Source organism: Blennius ocellaris (assembly GCF_963422515.1).
Source record: "Blennius ocellaris genome assembly, chromosome: 17".
NCBI classification, from domain to species: domain Eukaryota; kingdom Metazoa; phylum Chordata; class Actinopteri; order Blenniiformes; family Blenniidae; genus Blennius; species Blennius ocellaris.
Window position 1 is genome coordinate 2,788,887 of NC_137666.1, and position 27,512 is coordinate 2,816,398.

Here is a 27,512-nt window from a genome sequence, read left to right on the forward strand (position 1 = left end):
ATAAATGTAAACGTCAAATTGACCCTTTCCTATATTATAGAACAAAAGACACACAGTTTGTGCTCATTCCCTCTAACAATAAATAACATTTGATCAGATTAGCACATTAGGTGCAAGCAACCGGGTTTTTATTCCAAGTTGAACTTGTTTGTTTAATATGTGGATGTTGGGGGTCTTTCACCCGTAGTAAAAGTAGAAATTGTGATGCTCTCCTGTTTATGAGGTTACTGTTCTTGTCCCAGGTACAGTCATTAAGCTGCTGCTTTATGTGGTGCAGCAACTATAATATATGAAGTGTATCTGTAGCCTGGGCCAATATAGCTGCACAGCAGCAGGCAAGTTTAATGTGCTAACAACATGCTGGCTGTTCGGAAGCACAGCATAGTGAGTCAAAATACAAAACGTGTTCATTGAACCTCATTTTAAGACTTAATGCACACAAATTCAACAGATCATGCTTAATCGTAAGTCATCGAGCGACATTTGTAGCGTTAATAAACTGGTGTCCAGTTTGCTTGAGTGATAAAACAGAGAGAAAGCACAGAATGTAAAGCGAGAGGATAAATAAAAAGACGTCTATTAGCCTCGGGTGAGTAAAAGCAATAATTACTCCTACAGTTGCCCTTTTTCTGCACAAACTCTGACCCTTGTTTTGGGTGTTGGTAGACTGATTTTTCCTATTAGAGCTCGGATGTCAAGTATCTTGTATATTTTCACTCTGTAATTTCATGTCTAAACCAAGCCTTTGTTTTCCGAAGGAATTAAGACCCGATTCGAAATCCGACAAGCCACTTAATGCTTGAAAAAGACGTAAATTTGAAGTCAGTGACTCCATTCTGACAAGCGGGAAAACAAAAGGCTTGGTTTTAGGCTCAGGATGTCCTTAACTCTGTGACTGACCATTGTTCTCAGGCAAGGGACCGGAGACCCTGTATGCCGGGCAAAAGCTCAATGATAATGAATGGCATACAGTGCGTGTGGTGCGTCGCGGCAAAACCTACAAGCTAACGGTTGACGATGATGTAGCAGAAGGTACTTAACTGCAAATCCCTGGACACGTTCTTAGTGTTGCTTTCTCAAGCCTCAATGTTGGTGTCTTGCCGTAGTCAATCCATACAACTGCCAATGAAAAATTTTTTTTTTAAACTCAATGACAATTCGCAGTCATCTAATACTGTTAATGTAATCTTCTCCTTAAATCAGCCCTTTTGTGTTAGTGTCAGACAGTGTTCTCTTTTCTTTTCGGTTTTTGTCTTTCTTTTCAACCCATCCCCTCCACCCTCCCCGTCTCCAGGACAAATGGTGGGCGACCACACTCGTCTGGAGTTCCACAACATCGAGACGGGCATCATGACCGAGCGCCGCTTCGTTTCCAGCATCCCGTCCAGCTTCATCGGTCACCTGCAGAGCCTCAGGTACTCACTGTCGCACTTTGAAATACCGTGCTGCGAACTGCTTATTATGTTGTCAAATATATTTCTTTTTGAGTTTTGATCCCAGATTTAATCTCCGGGTTCTACTGCGCTAAGTACTTATAAAAGAGTTCATAATGTTTCAGGCTTGATTTAGACACAAGCAAGCTAAAAATGGTATTACCCATCCAAGCGGTCGCCATCTTTGTCCCACGTCTTGTTCGGAAGACGAGGTCAGACGGTATTTTTACGACCGTGTTTCTTCCCCGTCCTCAGATTTAATGGCATGCTCTACATTGACCTGTGCAAGAACGGTGACATTGACTTTTGCGAGCTCAACGCTCGCTTCGGGGTCCGCTCCATAATCGCCGACCCCGTCACCTTCAAGTCCAAGAGCAGCTACCTGAGCCTGGCCACCCTCCAGGCGTACACGTCCATGCACCTCTTCTTCCAGTTCAAGACCACCTCGCCGGACGGATTCATACTCTTCAACTCCGGAGACGGGAACGATTTTATCGCGGTGGAGCTGGTGAAAGGGTAGGTGCCAGTTTATTGGATTTGAAGTCTTGAAACCTTTAAAACACAACAATGAACAAAATCTTAATAAGTTGCCATAAAGATTGTTGAGTTTTCTTTTTCTTCTACTTTTTCTACTAAATATTGTCGTTTAAGACAACATACTCAATGCTCCTTGCATGGTGTGTAATAATCTTCTTGTAATGCACTTCGCAGCGTTATTTGTCACTAATTATAGTTTCCTTTTTAGACCTATTTTTGCCATAGTTTGATTTGTTTTTTTGCAAGATTTCCCAAAATACAGTGTCTTATTGGGACGGTACAGTGACGGGTCCCTCCCCTGACTGCACTTTGACACATTAATATTATTCATGTAATTCCGCATCGATCTTGCATGTCTTGCGTTTGCATCATTGTGAGACTTAATCGCATGAAATTAGGTTCATTGTATGAAATGAAGGCTTTCTGATTTCAAACAACACAGTCAAAGCAACACTTGTTGCTATCTTCTTTATCTCAGTGAGATTACACTTTAATATGAAGAGCATGTTCTGTCAAATCGCTTGGTCACAGTTTGCAGTCAAGAGCAGAACTGCAACCGGAGATAATGTTGGATTTACATGTATCAGTTGAAATTTTATCTCCTAACTGTTGGATTCACAATTGTTCCAGTCACCAGAAGTTCAAATCCTTCTGATTGGCCACAGTTCAACGTATCTCCAGGATCTTCTACGTATCCAATGAATGAATTCAACTGATAAAGGAATATGAACAAAGCTGGGATGTTTCATCTTGACTGTGTTTTAGTTCTGCAAAAAAAAAGAAATGTGCATCCTTCAGAGATGGTGGAATTTAATTGAGTTAATTTGCTTGTTTTGAGGAACAAAACAAGTTTATTTATTGACACTGAGCCCCCATTCGAATTATTTGTGGGGGAAATGTGAATTTAAAGGAGCGCATCACTTTTTGACGGTGTGTTTAGGGTGAAATCTAATATGTCACTTATTCACTGTTGCCTTATTGAAGCTGCCTGAAAGTCACAAACTCAAGAATTCCCCATTCTTATGTCTTAGACAAAGATGAAAATGTACGCTACATATACACCGTTTACTGATCCGTGGTGATTTCTCTCGTAGATACGTCCACTACGTCTTTGATCTGGGAAACGGGCCAAACCTCATCAAGGGCAAGAGCGAGAGGGCGCTGAACGACAACCAGTGGCACAATGTGGCCATCACCCGGGACAACAGCAACACCCACACGCTGAAAGTGGACGCCAAAGCCACGAGTCAGAGTATAAATGGGGCCAAGAACCTGGACCTGAAAGGTACGCTCCGGACATGACACCTTTTCCTCCCTCTGACCTGACCTGTGGCCAAAAGCCCCTTGAAAGGCGGAGCGAACGATCGCGAGTCGGCAACGGCGGGCGACCGAGACGTTTATCAGCGGATCGGTTCTGTCCAGTCAGATACCGTTTGATCTGGCAGCAGCGCTGAGCTGCGTTCAATTCAGTCTGCAATTCATTCAAACGATCAAGTATAGGAGACGGTGGAAAGAGAAAAAAAACCTTTAAATGGGAAGAAACCTATGGTTTTTTTCTGTTAAGTTGTTTTTTGCTCCTTTTTTAATTAATTAGTTAATTAAGGCTTAAAATAATTAATTTAGTTTTATTTCTCAGTTTTGTCATGTTATTCTGATTTGTGAGTTGGGTTTTGTTGTTTTTTTTGGTATCTCGTTTCTCATCCAGGACTCTTTTGGACGAGGGGCCTTTTTTTCCGTTTAACTTTTGCTGACACTTTTTCATCTCTGATATGAAAGGCACTCTTGTTTTTACCCTCATTGACTATTATTTGTTTCTTTGTTTTTGTAAGTCGATTGGCTCCTCTTGTCCTTGTGTTTGTCTGTTTAGTTATTCTGGGGAGGAAAGAAATCAATATCAAATATTAAAAAAAAGAAAAACAGGAAGAAACCTGAAGAACCAACCGGGCTGATCGTTGACAAAGACGATCCCATGAGTAAAAGTAAATCTAACTGAAAGGCGAATGTTTTGCAGCTTCAGTGTTTCAGTTCTGCGTTAAATAAAAGAAAGTAAATAAAAGAAATTAAGGAAATACAGAAAAGATTTACAAAGACATAAGAAAATGATTAATAAACCATAAAATAAAATATATCATAAAAGTTTTAAAAACGGCATTAAAATTATAAGACATAATGTAAGAGGTTTATTAACATACATTTAATAAAGTAAGTCAAATCTATTGTTTATTGCAAAGCCTGTGCAAATACGAGTGTTTTAAGTCCTGATTTAAAAGAAGTGAGTGTGTCAGCAGTCTTCAGGTGTTCAGGAAGTTTGTTCCACAGGTGAGGAGGGAGGAACTAAAAGCTGCTCTGACTCTAGGAACACTGAGTAAACCTTAAAGGTCTGGAGGTTTTATTTTCTGTATTCCTTAATGCATTATATTGCTTGTGTGACCTGCTGCAGGCTGTAAATCAGCAGTTTTCCCTATCATTTATAATTCTGTACATGATTGTTCATTAATGTCCCGATCAAATAAATAAACAGATTTATTTTGCACCGTTATTCAAGACACGGGCGGTGTGTATTTCCTCCGTTCCCCAGGCGAACTGTTCATCGCGGGGTTGGGTCCGGGCATGTACGGGAGCCTGCCGAAGCTGGTGGCCTCCAGGGAGGGCTTCCAGGGCTGCCTGGCGTCGGTGGACCTCAACGGCCGCCTGCCGGACCTCCTCAACGACGCCCTGTTCCGCAGCGGGCAGATCGAGCGCGGATGCGAAGGTACGCCGTCCCTCCGGTCCCAGCCCGACTTAGACTACTCCGACACGGGCTTCAACTCCAGCAGCCCGTTCTTCCTGCTCAATGCGAACAGCAGCTCGCCGGCGCCGCGCCCGTGCGGAAGCGGCGCCGTCCTAATAACGGTCCTCGTCGCCTCGCTGGCCCACCGCTAGAGCGCAAAAAAGCAACCGCCGGGTTCTCCGCCCACGCTTTATCGGCCACATTGGTCGTCCACTCCACGGCGCCGTCACACTCGACTTTAGAGTCGTTTTTAACCTGTGCAGTGACATTATTTAGCCCCAGGTGCTTTTTTTTTCTAATACTATCACTTTTGGTTTGGGAAAGTGTGACATCAACAGCAATATGCACCACACGCTTCACAATCACAACCAAATGTCTGTAAATCGGACCCTTTGCCAATCGCTACCAAGTCAGTTTCTGTGTCTTTCGAGCTTTTCGGCCCCGACACTCGACGGCAAAACAGGTTCCGCCGAGGTTGAAGTTGTTTCTGAAATAAAGGACTGGAAACGCTGGGAGTTAGTCGCACCGGCGACAAGCGTTGATATTTGGTTTTGCAAACGTAAAAAGTTAATGGTCGTCTTTTCCTAAATGACTTCCTCATATACTGTATGTGGTGCAGATTTACGGTTTCATCAATAAGATGTTTTCTAACAAACATTACATTCCACAACACAGACACAAGTTTAACAGGATGCCAACTCCAACAGCAACATTTTCAACAGCTGCATATTTTGAGACATTGGGCAAGAATGTTGTTATTACACTGTTATTACAAACAGAAAAGAGACAATCAGTACATCTACATATTGGCAAGAATTTGCCAATATTTTAAACGGAGTGACAGGAGCAATGTCTCTATTTCACTGAACTCCTGTTTACCTAAGGAGCGCCTCATTACTAGACGTAACATCACTATTACCCACGGTACTCGGAGTTACATTTGCTGCATATACTGACTGTTAATGTAGCTCCAGGACCCCGTTTACACAACGTTTTCAAGTAAACACTGAAAACTTTCCTTGCAATTTGGGCGTCTGTTTCCGTGACGAAGTTGCTCGGCGCCACGGAAAACACGGCTCCAAAGGTGGAACTTTTCGGGAAACGTTCAGACTCCGTCTCCTTGTAAACAAATAATTTTTTGGAAACGGGAGAAAACGCAACTTTTATGAAACACCGCAAACCAACAACAATGGCGGCCTCCAGAGCGTCTCGACTCCCCGTCACCTTTCTTAACAATCCGACGTCATCGTCTGTCCATACGATTGTCTGAACAGCGGCGGGCATGCTAACTACACCAATTTTCAGCATTTCTGCTGCTATTGTTTTCAAAACGTTGCCACGTAGACGCAAAACTTCTCAAAAACGACAAACGCAGAAACGATACGTTTTGACTTGAATCGTGTAAACGGGGCCCAACACTGCAGCGTTCTGGATATTAACAGCTTATTTCAGCCATATTTTTCATATATATATATATAATATACTTATATTTTCAGAGAATTTTCCTCTTTATTGACTGAAGTCAATCAATCCATTGCGTGAATCAGTTATTAGACTGATCCACTCAATGAGTTAACGGCTATGCTAATGTGTATTAACAATAATGATAAAAAGTACTCCACACTGTGTCGCTGGACAATCGTCGAAAAGGGATAAATGGTTGATTCCATGAGTAAAAACACGATTTACATCTGTATCGCAGTTTCACATGAGGACTTGACATTAGAGCAACGTTGGATTCATGTACTTAATGCAGTTTGTGCACAAAGCGAAACTTGCCAAAGGTTTTGATGTACGCCGTGCGTTGGTTTCCAGTCGTCCACGCCTGCGTCGCTCCATCAGAATGGGCTGTTGAAACATTTTGCACAAAGCAAGCGATTCTCACTGCGGACAAAATGTTTCCATATCCAAGTTGTTCATTACTTGTGGCCGTTTTTCTTTCTTTCTTTTTTTTTTTGTTTGTCATCATCTTTCAAAATTAAAAAAAAAAAAAAAAAAAAAGGTTCTGGGCCTTCATCCACAACCTGTTTTTGCTTGCATGTAAATCATTGGCTGTACTGTATTTTCTTCTTCTGCTTGCCATAATCATTCAGTTGGACTTTGAGTGTACTGTATTATTATTATTATTTGTTTTATTTTGTTTTTTACATTAACTGTTCAAAGCCCCTTGTTGGACCAATGAATGTGTTGACTGACATCTCATTTCAATCAAAGCAGAGAATCTATGTATTGTACTGTCCTTGCTGTGGCAAACTGAATGGAGCTGATAATGATGTTGCTCATTGTAATGTAAGAAAGGAATGGTGGATCAATTTTTTTTTTTTTTTTTTTCAAATAAAATTCATCAATCACAGCTTGCTGGTCTTGTCCATGACATTCTGATATCTCATTATTTTGTGTGTGATTGTGCAGTTTCTTTTCTTTCTTTTTCTTTATGCATTCCGATGAGCTGATAAGTCATCATGTAAACTGCTTTTTCCTTCATTCCTGTATCTCATTACAAGCTTCCATTACATGTTTCTTCAGTCATTCAGCTATTCCTCGCAGCCCATTTATGATCAGGCAGCGGCAATACTCTGCACCATCACTAGATGGAAGTGCCGCACCGCTGGACAACGCCTATCACATCGTCCCACAAGTCATCTTTACACAATTATGCACTACGGTGTGAAACCCTGAACATAATCAGTGGTTTTCGAATTACAAATACGGCCACATTTTTAACATCTGGACAAGCAACAAAGCTTTCAAATCATCTGAATTCCTGGTTGATCAGTGTACCTGAAGCAGGTAAGTTCCCACTTGATATTTGGGAAACATACTAGAACTCCTGGAGAACTATTATCTGTATTTTTGACAATAAGTGTCAAAAATGGTCTGCATGAACCTGTACATACATTAAATAAAGGTGATCAAATTGTTTTACCACCATTTGTTTAAAAAGAAAAAGTGATAGACATATTGGTTATGGGAGTGTACTTGGTGGTCATTCTTGATATTGCAAGTGGAGTCCTTTAAAAAAAACCTTTATATAGCAGTTACATCATTAATTAAATATAGTTGTTCTTAAGAATCAGATTTAATTGACTTATAAGACGCCATCATGCAATCATCATGCATTGTATTTTTTTAATTTGTTTTATTTAGAATTTTTAAATCTTCTCATTGGAAATTGTCAAAATTGTTAGAAGTTGGAATTATATATATATATATATATGTATATATATAGTTTTTTTAAATCATTGAGCTGAACATGCAGCCGATTTCAATTCAATAAATATGGCCACCTGAGTTTATCCTCCACAAGTAAGTTAACTATTTTCAATGAATGTAAACGATCGAAATGTATTTGTCAGGCAATTACAGGAGGGACCTAAACGCAGACTTACCGAGTTCCATAAAACCAGGTTTATTGCACAGAAGTCCAGGAGACACGAGAGCGACATGGAGACCAGACAAGCCGACAACAGAGGGAGAGGGGGTTCAATACACTGGGAAGGGGTGGACACCAGTCAAAAACTATCCTTTGTAATGGTGATAAACATGAATAAAACATAAGTGCTGTCATGAGTCTGGCCAGAAGAGAAATGGCCGTCCTATGAGAAGACAACATGTGTAACTTCAAAGCAGTCCACTCGTCTCACAGAGACACGTCAACAAAAAGATAATATCAGCTCTCAAACTGAATAATGTGGAGTAATGACATCAAGATGCATTCTCGCTCGGGTTTTTACGGGCCGTCTCCTCCAGTGCCGAGCGCTGATCTGTCACAGCAAATCGGATGACGCAGGTGCATCCGACTCCTGCAGTTTTGTATCGTTGTGGAATGAAAAAGTCCTGCGAGTTGCAGGAAGCTGGAAGGAATCCCGGCTACTCTTTGGCAAAAGGTCAGAGTACAACACGGGCAGGCCGCCAGTCCACCGCAAAACGCCACGTCTTCGGATTGCAGCGCGAAACTGCCGAAAGCCCAATAACGGCCACAGGTAGAACATGCGGGCTCCACGCAAGTAAGGCCCCCGCGCGCGGCCTCTCCGCGCCGCGCCGCCCTGGTTTTCATTTCAGGGGTTGTGCAACGGTTTTGACGCAAGCGGTCGTGGCTCGTAAAGCCATCAGACAACACGTGAAGCGGCTCCCGCTGTCTTCGCTACAGCTGAGCTGCGCGGAGAAGAAAGGAACGTCTGTCCTTAAAAAATAAATGACGTGCTTCACTTCCCCTGCTGGATAAGATTCTCACAGCTGGAAAAAACATGTTCTTGAATGGTGAATTACCTTTAATTCACAGCTTTAAAAAAAAGGGGGACTGGCCACATGGGGAAATGTTCACCGTTACATATCGGTGTGTTTTAGATCTTGTATAACGTGAAGAAATATCAAATAAGTCCAGAGTTTATTTAAATCATTGCAATGTCCTCATACAGTCCCAGTAACATGACAGAATAACAACCTTTAAACACAAATTATTGGCAATTACAAAGATTCTTCTTTGTTTTAGTGCATTACATCATTAAAAATGACTTTTTTAACAAGACAGGACGTAGTTGGAATGAAACCAATTACAGTTTTATGCCATTTTTCTTAAAGAAAGTAAGCCACATTTATAGGGAAATAGTTTCCTGCATTCATATCACAGGTGTCAAACATGAGGCCCGTGGTGCAAAACTGGCCCACAAGAGGCTCCAAACCGGCCAAACATAAATGTTTTAAAACTAATTTCTTAAAGGTAGCAGAAACGACACAACACTGAGATCTGACCAGAGATATTGTTGATGCTGCCATGAACAAAAGCTACGGTGCTGCTATCAAATTATCCCCACAGCCAAAGCGTCGGGGTGAGTGTGTAAAAGTGCAACAGCTATTGGACTTTTTTTTTTTTTGACGATTTCCTGCATTTTGGATTAGAAGGCTTCGGTAAAATCTGATTTATGTTGAGATTGTAGTCATTTCCGTCAGTAATTGTTTAGTTTTGTGAAAATACCGACATTGTCATTGTATATACTCTATGCCACAACGAAGAAATACTTTAAAGCTTCAATTTAAAACATTGTCAGGTCACTATTCTGGCCCACTCAAGATGAAATGCATTATTATAGTATGTCCCCTGAAGGTAGAAGGATTTCACACCCCTTATTGAGAGGATTTTTATTATACAGCTTTTTAACACTTTCACATTCTTGTTGGTCCGAAAACATTGCAATCAAAGCTTTTTCTTGATTTTCCAGCCATTTGAACACTGGATCATAGGAGCTGCATTTAGAATCTGCTGTGTCTGTGTGAGCTGGTCCATCCTATTCAAACCTCAACTACACATTCTAAAAGCTGCGCTGTCAAATGACCTTCGTGAGGCCTTGACCACTACAGCGATGACCCTTCATCAAAATACAGTCAACTGTCAAAAAAAAAAGAATAAATAAACAAACAAATCTCTGTATGTGCAGCAGCTTGCAGCTTTCAGCAGGACGTCTTTACAAGCTCACAATGTGGCTGTGATGTTGTGCTCTTACTTAATATCAGCTTGTGGAAAGAGAAAAACACAAGCTAACTGCTGTAGTTTCAGAGCAGATTAGTGTTTCTCAGATTAGGACAAGGAGAACAGGAATCTTTCAGAGCTCACGTCGGACCGATGATGAGCCGCGGACAAGCAGAACATGCAAACTCCACACAGGAAGGGCCTCGGCCTTTTTTTTTTAAATGTTTTTTTGTTTTCTATTTTGTCCGACACAGTCGAGAGCAGCCAAACAACTTTTCCACTTTCATTCCTCCGTCCTGAGTCATGAAAACCGCTTGGCGCACTGTTGTGGCTCGTAAAGCCGTCAGACGTCACGGAGAGAGCGCTTCCCACTTGCACGTCGCAGCTGAGCTCCAGAAGAAGAACAAAAGGAGCTGCGGTCTTCACCGAAGGAGTTCTGTTCGGCTCCCCATGTGCAATACGAGTCCCACATCTGGAAAAATCATGTTCTTTAATACTTAGCCACCATCAATTCCCAGCAGGGACGGAGTACACCCTGTACGAGCTACAAGTCAATCACGCACACACACACACACACACACACACACGTCATCGATGGAACCCATCGGGCTCGCCGATGGATGGTGGGAGGAACATGCAAACTGCACGGAGAAGTCTGGCTGACGCAGCGATAGTGAGTGGTCATCGCTTGTTTTTGGAGCCCCCCCCCCCCCTCCCTCTCCACTTGCTTTCCCACAATATGAGCTGCAGCACAAAAAACAAAGAACGTTCTGTCTTTAGAAAATAAATGAAGTGTTGAGCCTCCCTTGCTGGATGAGATTCTCCCATCTGGAAACATCATGTTCTTGAACTTTTAGTCACCTTCGATTCAACATTGTTCAGAGCACAACACGTCCACGTCAACACGATGGGCACAGGCTCAATGTCACGTCTTTTCTTTTTTTTTTTGGGGGGGGGGGGGGGGATGTTGGTGTACACAGTGTACCAAGGTAAGGACGCAGTGTGAGAACACAGCCGTGGCTTTATTGTCTCATTAAGGCTGAGTGGGGCGGGCCTCTCTGTGGGGGGGGCGACTGAAGCACCTCAGGGTCGAGCAACAACAGCAGGATAATATTAAATAAGTGAGGAATGAAACTTATTTATCTATACGTGTCCATTATCACGAAGACAATCCAAGTCCACATACACAAAGTTGCTAGTATTTAAAGTTTTGCATTTTATAGACTATGAATCTTAAAATGTACACAATGAAAAAGATAAACTATAAATGAGAAAAAAATGTCTTTGTTACAGGGTATAAGTTCTTTTTTTTTAATCGGATGTGTTAAACTAGTACATTCATGCCTTTTTTCAATGAAAAAATCCAAAATCGATCAATAAAACCCAACAAATTTACTGATTATATTGTTGTTGGGTTTTCTTTTTTGCCTTACAGATAGAACAATAGAAAAAACCCAAACATTTCTTATCAAATGTTCTCAGATTTGATCCCCTCTTTTTCTTCACCAGCTCACATGCGACGACTAAAAGGGGGACCATCGCTGCATGTGTACAAACAGCAGTCGCACCATTTCAACCACATGTCCAACGCACACTTTTTATATGCAGCTCCGGGATGTGGTTTTTACAAAAGAACAAATCGGAGGAGGCTTTCGTAACAGATGGAATAACATTTTTGACCTTTCCACGGCGTTCTACAAGAAAAATCACAAAGACACATTAGAATAAGTTAGAACTTAAAGTTGGACAGATGTTTGGGCTTCATGTGAGAGGTCAAGGGTCATTTCTTTAGTTAAATCAAAGGGCTTACGTGTTACTTTTGCTCTTTGCTTGTATATTATAGGGGTAAAACAGCAGATGTGAAATAGTCCCATAATAATAATAATAATAATAATAATAATAATAATAATAACTTTTAAATTTAAAAGTTTTTCTACGGTATATGTGATGGAACTTTCTACTGAAAACTACTATAATCCCAATATAAAGCCAATTTTAATGAAACCTTCTGGTGCACAATACAGTGAAATGTCAAAAAAAAAAAAAAAGAACTGTAGTATTATATTTGTTTTTACATCCCCACAGGGTTGAGGCTATAGTTTGATAGAAATAAGGTGTTCTGTAAAAGGAAATATAGTGAAGCGGGGTTGTGTCCCCGGGGGACCCGATATAGCGCGACACACTTCCTGTTTGGCAAAACACACATTCCTGCAGGTGGACTGTCTGGAACTCCATCACATCACATGAGGTAGTTATCCTCCATGCTGATATCTCAGCTCAGCTCTCAGTGTTGTGTTGTGTACTCTTAACAAATCTGATGCTTGCTTTGAAATTCGTACAATTTGTTTGTTGGTTTGTTGGTTTGTTGGTTTGGTGTCCGGGTTGGAACATCGTGTGGGCCGGTTTTGGCACGTGAGCCTTATGTTCTAAAGGCAGGAAGCCATTATCATCAAGAGCTGGCTTTGACCACAGAAAAGAAGTAAAAAAAAATTTGTGTTTTTTTTTAAACAAACAAAAAAAGCCAAGTCTTAGATAATCAGTTGAGAAGATCTCGATATGATTTATTTATCTACTTCATTTATCATCTATAGTCACAGTTTTGCATTAATATCGAATAAATGTTCTGCTTTAGTAATTTGCTGAGATTACCATTTGGCATGAGATTTACATACTTTGAGATCTGAAACACGGTATACAGTTTATGCTTGTTCCTTTTCTTCTATGCTGAGGAAGGGTTCCATTTCACATCCCAGTGAATTTATGACAAGGCGGTATTTATTAATGGCACAGAACTCAATATGGAATAGAAATACAACACTGGACAATTGTAAATATAGAAACAGCAACTTTTACTCTTAAAAACAAACAAACTGATATATTTAAATAGATGATGGAATATTTCCAAAAGGCCATATACTATATGTGGATGCAAAAAGAAGTCACATTCAAAAAGATAAGAGCAGGTGAAGCAGACGTGTGTACGATAGTGGCCATCTAAAGCCATTAAATTAATAAAATGATGCTATTTTGTGCTTGAATCTTCTTACATTGGCCATTTGAGCTTTGCTTGTTAACAAATATGAAGTGATTTATCAGTCGTCCACTGTTTGTGCTCTATTAAATCCTGTTTCTGTGTGTGTGTGTGTGGTTGGTGAACTCCTGCAGGCCCCAGCACCACCTGTCAGGAGGACTCCTGTGCCAACATGGGCATCTGTATCCAGCAGTGGGAGAACTACACCTGCGACTGCTCCATGACCTCCTACACCGGCACGCAGTGCAATGACCGTGAGTGATGAACACACACACACACACACACACACACACACACACACACATTGGCTCTCACAGTCGGCTGCTTGATTCTGCAGCTGTGACTTGACACAAACAATGCATGTGCAGATTGAGGAGGACTGTTGGGTAATATAAAAAAACAATATTCTCTCTCTTTGCTCCCTGGCATCACTCTGATACATCTTATTATAAGAAATGGATTTCCATCACTGTAAATCAGCATTCTTTTTGTTGTTGTTTTTCACCTCGAATCATTTATCAATAGCTGCTGGATGTTGCACATGTCCAAATAGGAGGTTTGTGTGTGAAAGCAAAAAAAATGTCAGGGCCTCAGAGAGTACTGGCGAGTTCCTCCCACGCTGAGTCATCACTTTTACTGGAAAAGTGGATCGTGTGTGACCGAATGTCGATCCAGCAGAGGGATCATGGGGGAGTCTTACCATGGCTATTTGACTTGGCTGTTTTTGTGGGAGCAGTTTTCGACTCCTATGTTGCGCGGGGTGTCGGGAGTGAGTGCAGGTTGTGGATGCTGATGCACGTCGAGCGTCCTCAAGAGTGCTTGAAGTAGCCATTACTGGATGCAAAACCTGGCAAAGCAGCAGAGTGACGCGCATAAAATGACAATGGAGCAGTAAACGGAGGCTTAAACAAGACATGAAGGGACTTGTGACTGTGAAAATAGAGGAGAAAAGTGCATTAAAGATGTGACGATATTTTGGATATACTCATTTATCACAATACGTCTGCAGTGATGGCGAAATACGTCTTATAACCGGTCTCGTGTCCGGATTTCCGCTGCTCTGCAAAATGTGGAATGGATTTCCTGAACGGCGGCGGGTCTCAATGAGACGCGGAGTAATGAGTCAGGAAATCCATTCCACAGTTTGTAGGCAGCGAGGACGCTAACCTCCCTGGAAATAGTCCCAATCTTCGAGCTGGAAAATATTGTGCTGCATTGCTAAATAATTTCCCCAGGAATTAATTTAGTGATTCTGACGTTTTAAAGATATATTAAGTTTATTTTGACATGGTGATGTCACGCAAACCCCCCCCACATTGTCCAAATTGAACAAAAACAAGCTTCCTTTGCGGACCTTACGCTAACGAACCTCAAGTTGCATTTTGAGAGAATACATTCGTACATTTCATACTTTCCTGTGGAGATGAGTTTATTACAGCCTCAAATCAAATGAATTGCAACTGTCCAAGCTGGAATGTCCCACTTTCAATATTCAGATGGATTTTTTTTTAAGAGAAAAAGAAAAAAAAAAATCTGAATCTTTAGCACTTCTCAGTTAGTCATGAACTTTGACCTCTCTGTTGTTCAAGCGATTCAATTCCTGTAAAGAATTAGGGAGTTGAAACGCTGTTGAATTAAGCCGTTTGAATCAAGTGATTAGTTTAGTTGTTAACTTGTCAAGGATTCTTGCAGCTGTAAGATAATGCCGGGACTCTTTTCTACTAATAACCACTGTGGAGTGAAATGATGAGCTGTCCTCGATTGAAATGCATACATAGTGTTGACCACTAGAGGGCAGAGCGCCACCAACTTTATATCCCCAAAGAAAGAGAAGCATGAGCACAAACAGTCCTGAGAATAAGCATCACATGAAATATGAATCTATTTGGAAAGAAAGTGCAGATTCTTCGTTTTTGAATTTAGTGACCGTCTCAACGCTTGATTGAAAAACTTGTTTTGTATTAGTTTGTTGGTTATTCTGGCGCATGTTGTGGAGCGACGATATTTCCATCTATTGCATTGCATTTAGATTCATCTCTGTTAAGTTATGTAATGCAGTCTAGACTGTTTTACTGTTATTAAAAACATTAAAAAGTGTTTTAAAGATAAAGGGAATTAATCATTCAAAACCATAAAATGTTGAGTCTCAAGTGGTTGTATGGATGTTCACCACAGCACCAACATCCCTGTTCCAACTCCTCTAAACTAAAACTAATCATACTTCATTAATCCACACGGGGAAATTCCATTTCCCTCATTTGCCCGTGTGGCCGCCTCCACGTCAGGCTCCAGTCAGACTCCATGTCACCAACCTCTGACCCCCGGGACTCTGAGGTCCTAGAACGAAGAGCAATATATCTAATTGTAAACATAGAAATGATAAAACGGCTCTCAAATGGGAGGTAAACCTTGAAACCGTACATGAACATTGGCAATTAGCGGTATTTGAAGACTTTAGTGCGCGAGACTTGTTGCTGCCACCGTTACGCCGCGGTTCCAGCTCAGGCAGATAAGAATATCGAAGCTGAAGGTGTTCAGCTGCTGTGATCACTTTTTTTGTCCCCCCATTCTCAGATTGGCATTCAAATTTCACAGCACTGACTGGATGCCGTTGAGATTTTTCTAAATTCAGAGCTGAAGCTTCACAATGTGGACACGATGTACACACTGCATCGCGCTACATACATGTGATTTGACCCTCCCCCCTAAAAAAAATGCATATATAATGTGATATTTAAATCTTCAGTGTATTGAGGCTGGGCAGGACGCTAAACGAAAACATCCTCGAGTTCAAAGTGTCTGAGCGCACGCACACACACACACACACACACACACACACACACACACACACACACACACACACACACACACACACACACACACACACACACACACACACACACACACACACACACACACATCCGTGGTTCCCATAAACGCAGAGAGAGAGTCACTCAGATCTTCCTTTGAAACAGGCAGCTGTCTCTTTGTTGACATGGAGTTGCATCACTGCTGTCCTCTCGTCTGGGACTGCAGACCAAAAATTGATTTAAGTTTTTTTTTTTTTTTTACTCCCCCAACACACACACACACACACACACATACACGCACACACACTCCGTGCTTCAGGTTGGCTTCGAGCTTTGCCGCCATGTCCGCTCGCCGAAACACAAAAGCTTCCAAGAAGCGCCTGGCAGGGCCGTAAATCCCTCTGACCTTGGCGGCGGGAAGTCGGTGCTCAACCAGCTGAGTTAAAACCTGAAAATGTGTCGCGTAGGCAAAGCAGGCAAACGGACATGTTTATCTGGAGTTTTCTGATTGACTGTGCCAATAAATATCTCATTAGCAGGCCCATTGCCTGACCAATGATCTCACGTCAGATGAATGCAGCATGTTGAGAAGAGAGGCTGGGGAAAGGACGGCCAATTCAACAGCCAGGAACAAAAAAAACCCAAAAAAAGCAACTAAAACCACAAGACAGCTTCTTCTCTACACGTGCTATAGATTTCTACTTAATATATGGTCTTCTTGCTTCTTAACTCATTTCATACTCTAGTGGTTTAAGAAAATACTCTTCAATACGTTGCTAAAAAAGAAAGGTGTGTAGCGCTGCATTATTTAATAATGGTGCAATATGCAATATGTAATGCATTTTCACCTCATTATGTAATAACGCAGCATTTTGTAGCATTCTGCCATATTTTGTAATAACTTGTTAACATATTGCAACAAAATGCAGGTTGAGTGGTTACATGCACTCAGTGGTACTTTACAATCTGGTTTCATTTTTTTTTCAAAAACAGAAATGGCTGGTGGAAATTCCAATTGGCTTGTGACTTTAAAAAAAAAAAAAAGTTTACATCTAGCAGCCGCAATGTCACGTGATCTAAAAGGTTCAACCTGATTTAGAGCTCTGCGTTCTACCATATGTTGGCAGGACACGTGCAAAAAGCAAAGACGGACATAATTTTTCTCATTATTAAACATAGAACCGTGTCTACGGATAAAGGACAAACTCTATTACATAATGCACCAAATTATGACATTTTATTTAAAATAACAAATTGGAACACCCACATATTGTAATAACGGTTGCAAAATGTAACGAGTTATTACAAAATGTAACGAGTTATTACAAAATGTGGCAGATTGTTGCAAGATGTGTATTAATGGGTTGAAAATGTATTACATTATTACTTATTGCACCATTATTGCATAATGCGGCGCTACGAGGCGTAAACCTGTAAGTTACTCAAACACCATAGATTCTTCTGGTCTGTGTGGTTCAGACATCTAAACATAAACATTCTGTCCAAATTACATGACTGAAGACAATGTTTATGTACAATTGAGTCTACAGTCTCATATTGCATGATTTTTTAATTTTTTATTTGTAATATTAATAAACTACAATGTCAGTAACGTTGAAGTGCTTGACGGTAGTTGATTGTGCCATGTGGTCCGTTGTAAACGGTTATAAGAGACGTTTGACAAAGTAGAAGAAATCAAGTTTATTTCAAAAAGCTCCAACTATGCATGTTAGCGGGCTCCAAAGCAAAATGTGTTTTATTTCATGAACAATTTCTATTTTTTTGCTTTGTGTTTTTGTTCACCGCTCTCATGTTTGGAAATTGACGAAAATATTATCATTTCGCTTCCTGTGTCTATAAAGCCTTGACGCACCACATTTGTTTCTCAACACGTCCTTCATGTCAGAGGATATCGTTTATCAGAAGTACATTCCCTCTAAGTACTAGAAATCAATCAGTATATATGTAGTTGCACATTGTGTTTGATAATTGAGTTTTGTAATCGACAGTTTTTGACATTTGTCACACAACGGTTTGACTTTTGATTTGAGTATTTAGAGTACACGGCACGTCCAAACTGTCTGAGAATAAAACACAGTGCAGATGATTTCAGGACCTTATTATGTATACTGTATATATAAGGATTTGTCACGGCATTACACAGACTCTCTGCTAATCTGTGCAGGTCTGCTCTCAAAGCCTCAGTCTGACAGTGTTTCTACGCTATTTAACCTGTTGGCTGCTGGTTAAATGCTTCTTCACCGCTTCATGAGAGTCACGGCGAGAGATTAATGTTTGAAGCAATCATTGCCAAAAGCGACATTCACTTCCATGATAGTGATTAAATTCACACGTCAGTGATCGATATGGCTTCTTAAAATGACGTTTGACCTTCTTGAAGTAAATGCTGAGTTGGAGTAACGTCATTTAAACTAAACTAAAAAAAATTAAATGGGAAAAAAAGAAAATCAACAGATAAGAACAAGTAAATATGCCGGATGCCAGATTATACTGATTTGGCTGTGAACGACTTACATTTATGGAGACAAAAGATTTCCAATGCTGTTTGAGTTTGGTTTCGTCTTTGTTGCTAAACTCATTCCATTCAGGGATTTCATTCATCAATATCCACTCCTGCTATTTAAAGGGAGACAAACCTTTGAAATTGTACACATTTGTTTTTAAAGCTGTCATATTATGTAAAATACAATTTGTAAAGGTTTTCCAACAGTAATAATTGTCCCCATACCTGGAACGACGCCCCAGAAGTGAGGAAAGTCTCTCCTCCACGGAGAGCCTGGCTTGTTTCAGTTTTTTTTAAAAGTGTGTTGCTCCGACCAGCCAATCAGAAATCAAACCCTATGTAGTGTCATCGGGGAGTTTAGCCAATCGCAATCAAGTTGGGCTCATCCCCTTTGACTCCTCTCACAATCAGGCAGCTCTGCTCTGGCACATGGCACCACGAGAGGAAGCACTTCCTCCTCTTCCCAAGATGGGCATGTGTGGGCGGAGCCAGTCCAGCTCACACAGACACAGCAGATTCTGAATGCAGCTCCTATGAGCCAATATTTAAATGCAGGAAAAGCTGGATTTGGGGCAAGAAACTTTGAATACAACGTATTTGGCCCAACAAGACCATGTGAAAGTGTCGAAAAACTGGATAATATGACCGATTTAAAAATCTGACCTATATTTATAATGCCCCTCTCTTTATATACTTTCATTTAAAATCATACATTTGGTCTGTTACTGCTACTTCTCAGACTTAAAATACGTTAGCTTTATGTTAAACGTCACTAATTCAATTCTGAACAGTCGACTGAACATCAGAATAAGAAATTCCAGGATCTCCGAGAACTCTCACATAAGGTAAAAGACACGCAAAGCAACAATGATCCTAATGTGCAGAATGATCAACGTCTCATCTCCGGGCATCTTAAAGCTCCGTGGTTCACGACGCTGCAGGTCTGAAGGAGTCGAGGGTCTTGGAGGCGGATAAGTCTCGGCGCCGGAGGCCGCAATCCGTCACGGGTCCGTCACGGCGGCCTCATGACGAGGAGACTGACACGAGATGAAGTGGTGCCATAAGACAATAAACCGCATCCCATGACTGACCAGCGGCGGCTGAATAATGGATGCAAGTAAAAGAGAGGAAATACGACGGCGGCGTTTCCCGCGATGTGAGCGTGGCGCCAAGCGGGGAGTAGATCATTGTTTTGTGTGCGGCTTTCCCCCGCGTGGAAATCGAAGATCCATCATGCGTATGCAGAGAGGAAGAGGGATTGCCCACTTAAGTTTTATGACTGAGTCAATTGAAAAATCGTCCTTTGGTTTTTTTTTGTTTATTATTATTTTTGGTGAAGTAAACAGCAAGAACTTGGTTGTTGTTTTTTTTTTTGAGACATGCTGTTTCAAGAGAACCCACTACAATCACGGGATAAGAAAAGATTCAACAGGTTATTTGGATGGCAAATAAAGGTTCAGGCCCTGTGAGATACATCCTCAGTTTGAATCTCAATATGGAAATGTAACAGCCGGACACTTTCACATTTCCTTTGGTCAGTTCTGAAAGGAAAAAAACCCAAAGTGACCATCAGGTTAATTACTTGTTATTGTAGTTAAGTTAAGCTAAAAATGAAAACTGAAAGACGGGTCAGACTGAGAATAACTCTTATGTGATGGAAGAAAAACACACAAAGAATGTTAATTGTGGGCAAAAAGCAATTTAACTGGAGAGATGTTAGGTACTATGTTTTTGCTCCTGCTCGTCTTCCCCTCCCGCCGTCGGTTCGGAAACTCTCCCTTGAGCCCGGCGCAGAGAACCTGACAGGTGGTGACTTTTATGCTTCAGCTGTCGCCAAATGAAATGTATCACGAGAAGGTCAGGCAGGAAGTCCACGCCAGGGTCCTGAACCAAGACGTTGGGTTCAGTGGGGTTGAACGTGTGGAACAGTGTGGCCACTTCAAAATTAAACCGAGAAGCATCGCAGACACCAGGGGTGTCCTTTTTTGTGTCAAAGCACATTTTAGTACAGGGGGCCACATTTCGCTCAACTCAATCTGCTTCAATTTTGGTAAAATCGTGCCATAATTGACCTTTAAACCTAGATTTTAGCGTTTTTCTTTGTTGTGCTGGAGAGTATGTGTGATGATGTATATCAATATGTCTCCAAAATCAAACCGTAAATACAGAAAATGGCCACAGTCTCAACATAAAGCCAATTTTAATGAGACCTTCGGGTGCACGTTTTCACAAACTCGACAACATGGCGTTGAGGTTAGCCTGATGGCAGGGAGGTAGCTAGCATTCCCTGAACTGAGAAATATTAGATAAATGTCTGAGGTGTTTGCGACCTTGAAGTCGCTTTAAGAAACAGAAAACCTGCCTTTGATTTTTTTTTTTTTTCTTCTTTAATTTTTACAGAATTCAACACGATTGCTTCAGTTCAATTTTGCAGCGTTGCAATTGATTTCAACAGAAGAGAGGATGACAGACACACACACACACACACACACACACACACACACACACACACACACACACACACACACACACACACACACACACACACACACACACACACACACACACACACACCATCATAAGCCTTTTTTCTGCTCTGATTCCCACTATTTGCACCTCCAGCCATTAGATAAACCTTCATCCCTGTGGACAGCGTGTGGTTTCATTCACTCGCCTGCCGCAGCCTCAGACAAATCCCCCCCCCCTTTTTTTTTCTTCTTTTTTTTTGCACAGTGTCTCTGTAATTCTCTCATTGTTTGCTTTTTCACTCTCCTGATGATCCCACAGTTTTTCCTCTCCTGCTCTGCTTTGGCTATCCAAGCATGCAGCAGTGTCTTGTCTACGTACACTTGATGTGAGTTAGCTTTGATTTAGCCACCAAACTCCAATTTCCATGCTTGTTTTTTTTTTCCCAGCACTAATAATTGAAAATATTCAGGAAAGCTTATATATAGTAAGGTTAGAATGTGTGCATTTTTCTTTATTCTTTTTTTATTTAATATTTTAATTATTTATCATATTGCACATTTTTTTTTACTCATGTTATCATTTGTGAATATTTTACACTCATTTGTTTTGAAGTAACGTATGTGTTTATCCTAAAGATAATGCACAGTGTTGCTGGTTTTTTTTTTTTTTTCTCCTTCACATTGATTCTTAGGTCTATTTAACAATGGAAAATGTTTGGAAAATATTTTTTTTTATTGTTTTCAACATTGCCTGAGTAAATATAGCTTAAGACTTGGGTTTGCACACCATTTTGGTATAATGAATGTGTACTGCTTGTAGTGTGTGGTGCGACATTTCAAGTAGAGTCAATGTTGGGTTTGTTTTACCACACAGTGTAATATTTGTTGAAATCAACAATCACATAAACGAGGGACGTGAACATCGTCAAGTCTAATGACTTTTTGGACTAAAGTTCCGATACGGTTTTTAAATATCTCTCAATCAAAGTGATCATTTGGATTCATTCAGGATGTTTGCTCCTTTACCTTCCAGTCCTGGAATGAATATTTGGGAAAAAATCCGGTCGGTGTGTGAGGGAGGGACATGCTGCATGTTGTGGTGCCAGGTCCACACGAGAGGGAACCGGGGGGGTGTCGGGGGGGGTCTTGCAGGAGGCCTCTCAGGTAATCGCTGGGCACGCGTGGGGTGGGCCAGCTGGTCACAAGTGAGCAGACTGGCAGGCAATCAGAGCAATCGGCGGGGTGACAGAGAGTCTATTTTCTCCTTCACTGGTCTTTATATCTGTCCTGCTGTGTGCTAGATCATTCCTATTGATCCCGCACCCCCAACCACCACCACCACCACCACCACCCTCTCAAACACCCCCGCCGCCCCAACCATCCACACACCAAGTGCCTGCCATAAAACTGCACAGCAGCCCCAACTTTAATCCACTCGCGGTGTTTGTGACGGGCTGGGTCTCAGGGCGGCGGGATGGCAGCAGTCTGAAGATAAAGGCTAATGTCATTATATTGTTGTCAGCTCTTTTTACTCCCCCCCCCCTCCTCCGGTCGCAGCAGATAGTCGAGGCAGGAGAGGCTGACGCGACCCGGTTTGTCGCCGTGTAATGCAAGGAGGGAATGAGCTGTGTTAATACACTGTTGATAAGTGGAGGATAATGTGTTTGTTGACCTTCACCTTGCTGGGGTGCCTTGGCTGTTGTTTGTGTAATCTTTGCCCCTCACCGTTCCACCGTGCATAAATCTGGGGCGGGAGAGGAGGAGGAGGAGGAGGAGGAGGAGGAGGGTGGGGGGAGAAAAAGAAGCAAGGGAGCAAGAAATAAAGACTGCAGGGGTGTGGGTGCAGCAGGCGTTCTTCGGTCGGTGGGGGAAAACAGCCATGCATCACGCCGGACAGGTCATTTGAACAGTGCAATGCTGCGTCTGAGTGTTCCCGAGATTAGGGGGGCTAATAATTTCTCAGGGCCATGCTTTATGTTAATGTGACAGGCCTCGCTGTATATTTCTGCTGAGGCACTGTCTTTTGTGGCTCTTAATTTTTCTTTAATGGAACTGTTGTGTTTGTATCAAGAGCCACCTCTGAGATTTTGACCAGCCACGAATTAACTTGTTTTTAAAGCCCCCTGATTGTTTCACACCCACAAAACCAAGGACATCCTTGACATGCAATCTTCACCGGACGCGGAGTGTTGTGCAAGTTACGGACAAATACTACATTTTGACTGCCCAGAGTTACTTATTCAATAAGGAGTGGAGTTAATTTACTAGTTGCTCTTGATTCCGACGTCCCAATGCTCCGGTTCTGGTTCTTGTTTTATTGTATTGTTGCTGTGAAACATCAGCACTGTGCCAGACTGATTTACTGATTAGATTCACTTTAAGTTCTATCAGTTAGTTAGTGGAAGATGCTCTACAATCTGAATGCTGAATTAATGCTGACCAACTGACTTAACGGCTGTGTGAAGTTACTAAAGTGCAGAAGACTGAGGTGTTCCCACAGGAAACTGAAGATTAGTGAAAAAGAAACAATTACAAATGTTAACAATGTCGAGTGAGGTTTGGGAAAAGATTTTGATGTTGTGAGAATACTTTTTCTTTGTTATGGTTATATTCGACTTCTGTGAGCTTTGAGGCAAACTTACTTTTGCTAAAAGGAACATTGTTTTGGTGAGGTTGTCTGCATAATTCTGAAACATTTTGCTTTCTTCTTTTCAGGCAAGTTGCATTTTCCAACGTACCTTTTACATGTTTCAACAGAAATCTCTCTGGTTTTGACTTTATACAACTCCGCCAGATGACATTTCTGATAAATACGGAAGAACTCATGTCAAAATTGCAAAAACCTTGTTGCCTGTGAAGAAGAAATCAAAAATACTTATAGACAAATGAAAGGCAAGATGAAGTTTTTTTGAATTTTGTTTTTTTTTTGTAATACATGTTTACTTTTATGCCCTTTTTGTTATGTACTTCACCAAAAATGCTTGATACCATTTGTTAAAGATACTGCTATTTGAATCCCTCATCAGTTAGAAACTAGATTTTCTTTCAGAGCTTTTGTTTGTTGATCGTCATGGGAATATTATCAACATTTCACTTCCGGGCGACAATATTTTTCGACGGACTTTCAGTCTGAGAACCAGCGTCTATGGAACAAACGGGCTTTGTTTCTGGGGGACAATATATTTTTGATGGAACGATGGACGGTAGAGCACGTACATGACGTTATGAGAATTTAAATACCGTGACCAACAATAGTGATTTCTGAAGACTCACAAATTCCTCAGATAAAACAAGTGAATAAGAGGATTTTATGTAACTACACAGGATAATCTTGAGAGTTCAACCGGGAGAGGTTTGTTTGTTTATTTCCTTGAGCGTCTTTCGTGTCTTACATGACACCTAAAATGAATAATTCAAGGATTTTTCAATCAAAAAGCTTTATCTGTACCTAAAACCACACGATGCGATATATGAAGACATTCATATGCATGGCAATGCAAAACCTTTAGAGCCGTGGTAAAGTTGATTTTGTGAAGTGACTTCAACCACTCTGTTGACGGCGGCAAAATGAGGTGACGCAACGACTTGCAACGGCGTTGAGCAACTTATTTCTTTTATAGATTCTCATATTGCCAAATTCCACACACATTTTTAAACAAACAATTTCTGGATTCCCATGCAGCGAGATGACGAAAAACAAAACTGAGACGGAAAGGATGGATTTGTCGGCGCTTCGCGGACGGTTGCGCAACACGTGTGGTTTCCTGTCCAGCCCCATAACGGAGGGCCGGCGGGATCGGCGCTTTCATGTCGCCCCTGTGATCTTCAGCTTCCCCGTCTCATGCCCTCGAGTGAAATAACACTCAAAGGCATTTTCTGGCCGCAGCCCAGCAAAGTGGAATTCTTAAAAAAAAAAAATAATAAAAAATCCCCATCACCTCAGGAGTCAGAGTGGATTAAGTCATGTCACGGGGAATGGAAAGATCACACGTGCACGCGGGAATCAACTTGACAGTAACAAAAAGCAGAAGAACGCCGTGATTAAGATTATGAGTGTCCGGTGTAATTTTGAGAAACAAATCCATTCAGATGCCGGCGGCTGAGGGTCCCGCACGGCGTTCGTGGAGAGATCACAGTGCGGCACTTTGAGAGGAAGAGAGAGGCAGGTGCACTGGATGTCGGTGTGGTAATAAACTGTAAATGCACGTATGAGTTACAGTTCGGGAGAAAACGAATGCTTTTGCCCGTCCAGGACAAAGTGTTTCCGCATGCAGTTTATCAGCAGCCCCGAATAAAAATGGGAGTTACCCCCCCGAAGTTAGCTTCTGATAACTGTGCAGCAGTAAAGAATGGTAGGAAACTTGTGAGTCTTGGCAGGCTTAAACTTTTTCTTCTTCTTCCTTTTTTTTTTTTTATTGAGTGTAGGCACTGAGTGTGTGCACAGCCTTCCACCAGGCTTATATTAGAAAAAACCCTGACGAAGCAAACAGAACTTGCATAAGAGATGATGCAGTGTTTGTGGTTTGAAATCAAATATTGTCATTGGAGATCTGACACTTCTGTTATGTTAAAGTTTGGCACCTGCCAGTCAGCGGGAAAAATACTCGTCGATCCAGCCCAGACCAGAAAATGTCCCGTGTACAGGGGAAGGGTTTATAGTGTACAGACTATACAGAGAGGACTGGCTTGATGCTTCATATCCCAAATTTGAACAATAAATTAAAAAATCTATATAATTTCAATAGTTCCTCTCAAATTTAGGCCACATTTTAACATAGTCAGACTCTATACTTTCGAAATATAGCTTGTTCACACCAGAATAAAGAAAAGTCATTTACATAAGCCCGGTTAAAAACTTTTTTATGAGCTGCAATGAGCTTGCCAAACCTATAGGTGGAAGTGTAATGGGAAGCATAAAGCCATGCAGGCCAATCAGAAATCTGGGGGGGGAAAAAAGACACAACAACAATGAATGGTATAAATTACTTCCACTTCCATCAGCGATGATGCAGCAAGAGGTCGTTTTGTTTGGACTGATGGCGAAGTGAAGCTCCTCCTAAATGTGGCATTAGAGAACAAAACAATTCATGCACAAGATGATCTTTAAAGGAAATGGTGTCAGTGAAATCATAGCGACATGTTGGCTCTGTTTTTAGAAATGTAACTGTCAACGCAGGTCGATGATGTTAATGACACTTTAAACTCCGTTGTCGTGTGAACAACTGATGTTGTGCAGTGACCCACGCCAGATAAGGTTCTTTTCATGCTCCTTTTAAACCCAAGTTAAAACTAAGTTGACCTGTCAATACCCAGACAGTTGTTTGAGATATACATTACTGTTCTCTTTCCGAAACATCATTTTTCATTGTCAGAATTTCAAATGGAAATATTAATCCGTGGAGTTTGTGGCCTCAGTTGAAATGTGTTCAGTGCAACACTTGTGTTGTGGCCCGAATGGCGCTGAAAACAGCCATTTTGATAAATGACCACTTTCCTACTTGGCTCGGCTGTTTTTGAGATGCCAAACCCATGAAGTTATATATTTTCAGCTCTTTTTTGGGATCCTATAATTCTTTCCTTTTCGTATCTTCTTTTCATGCACTGCTTAGAGTATTGTTAAGATTTGAGTTACGACTAGAAATGTCTTTTAGCTGGCTTGTTTATGAAATCCTGGTCTGGCCTCCAGGTTGTTTTTATATCTATATATATAAATTTTTTTTCTTTTCTTTCTAACATAACTTATAACAAGCTACAGTTCCCATCAGTTTTGATTCAAACTACAAATTTGTTGATTGTTGCTCTTTTGTTGTTATTAATCTTTCCACCTCTGAAATAACTTGTTAAAATAACTTGAGAGCGTGAATTGACTTTTTTTGTTGTTGCCTCGTTTACATGACAACATTTCAGGAGAAAATGCACCATTTTTGTTTAGTTTAGTTTAGTTTTTGTTTATGCAGCACCATTTTGAAAATAATCTCCATTTACACGGGAATGACAGAAACTCTGAAAATGATGTTCTTGGCATGCCAGGCCACAAGTGGGCGCTGTTTGTTTTTGTAATGAAACCACACACACACACACGAGAACAATGTAACATAAACAATGATAGACGACATCGACTCTCAACTGTAAAACTACCAAGTACCAGGAGAATATGGACGATGTACTCCTGTCCTTTTGCACGTGTGCAGTAGCAGCATTTCAGAAAAGTTGCATTTTGCCCCGTTTGCATGGAGACAAAGTCGGATAGTTTTCAGTGACTCTTCGCACTGTTGTCACGTAAACGGAGGTGCAAAAAGAATTAATTTCTTGTCACCTTAAAATGTTGTCGTTTCGCTGTAGATTCAAATATATCAACCGCGTTCATGTATTCCATAAATACTTTCCCTTCAAAATAAGACGTGTTCTCCCTAATTAGAGTTGCAGTGTTGTCAGGATTATACTGCTTACTGGGTTGACTGGTTCAGGTCTG

General features: G+C 41.2%; 1 protein-coding gene across 1 annotated transcript in view; it reads left to right on the forward strand.

Annotated features, from left to right (window-relative positions):
- The window catches only part of LOC308142841 (neurexin-3a-like), a 79,221-nt gene that overhangs the window by 26,367 nt on the left and 25,342 nt on the right, over positions 1-27,512 (forward strand). Inside the window, exons 7-12 of the mRNA XM_080513431.1 lie at positions 913-1,032; positions 1,295-1,415; positions 1,689-1,949; positions 3,065-3,255; positions 4,549-4,722; positions 13,373-13,492. Of these exons, the coding sequence (XP_080369557.1) occupies positions 913-1,032; positions 1,295-1,415; positions 1,689-1,949; positions 3,065-3,255; positions 4,549-4,722; positions 13,373-13,492 (987 nt within the window). The remainder of the gene's footprint in view (positions 1-912; positions 1,033-1,294; positions 1,416-1,688; positions 1,950-3,064; positions 3,256-4,548; positions 4,723-13,372; positions 13,493-27,512) is intronic.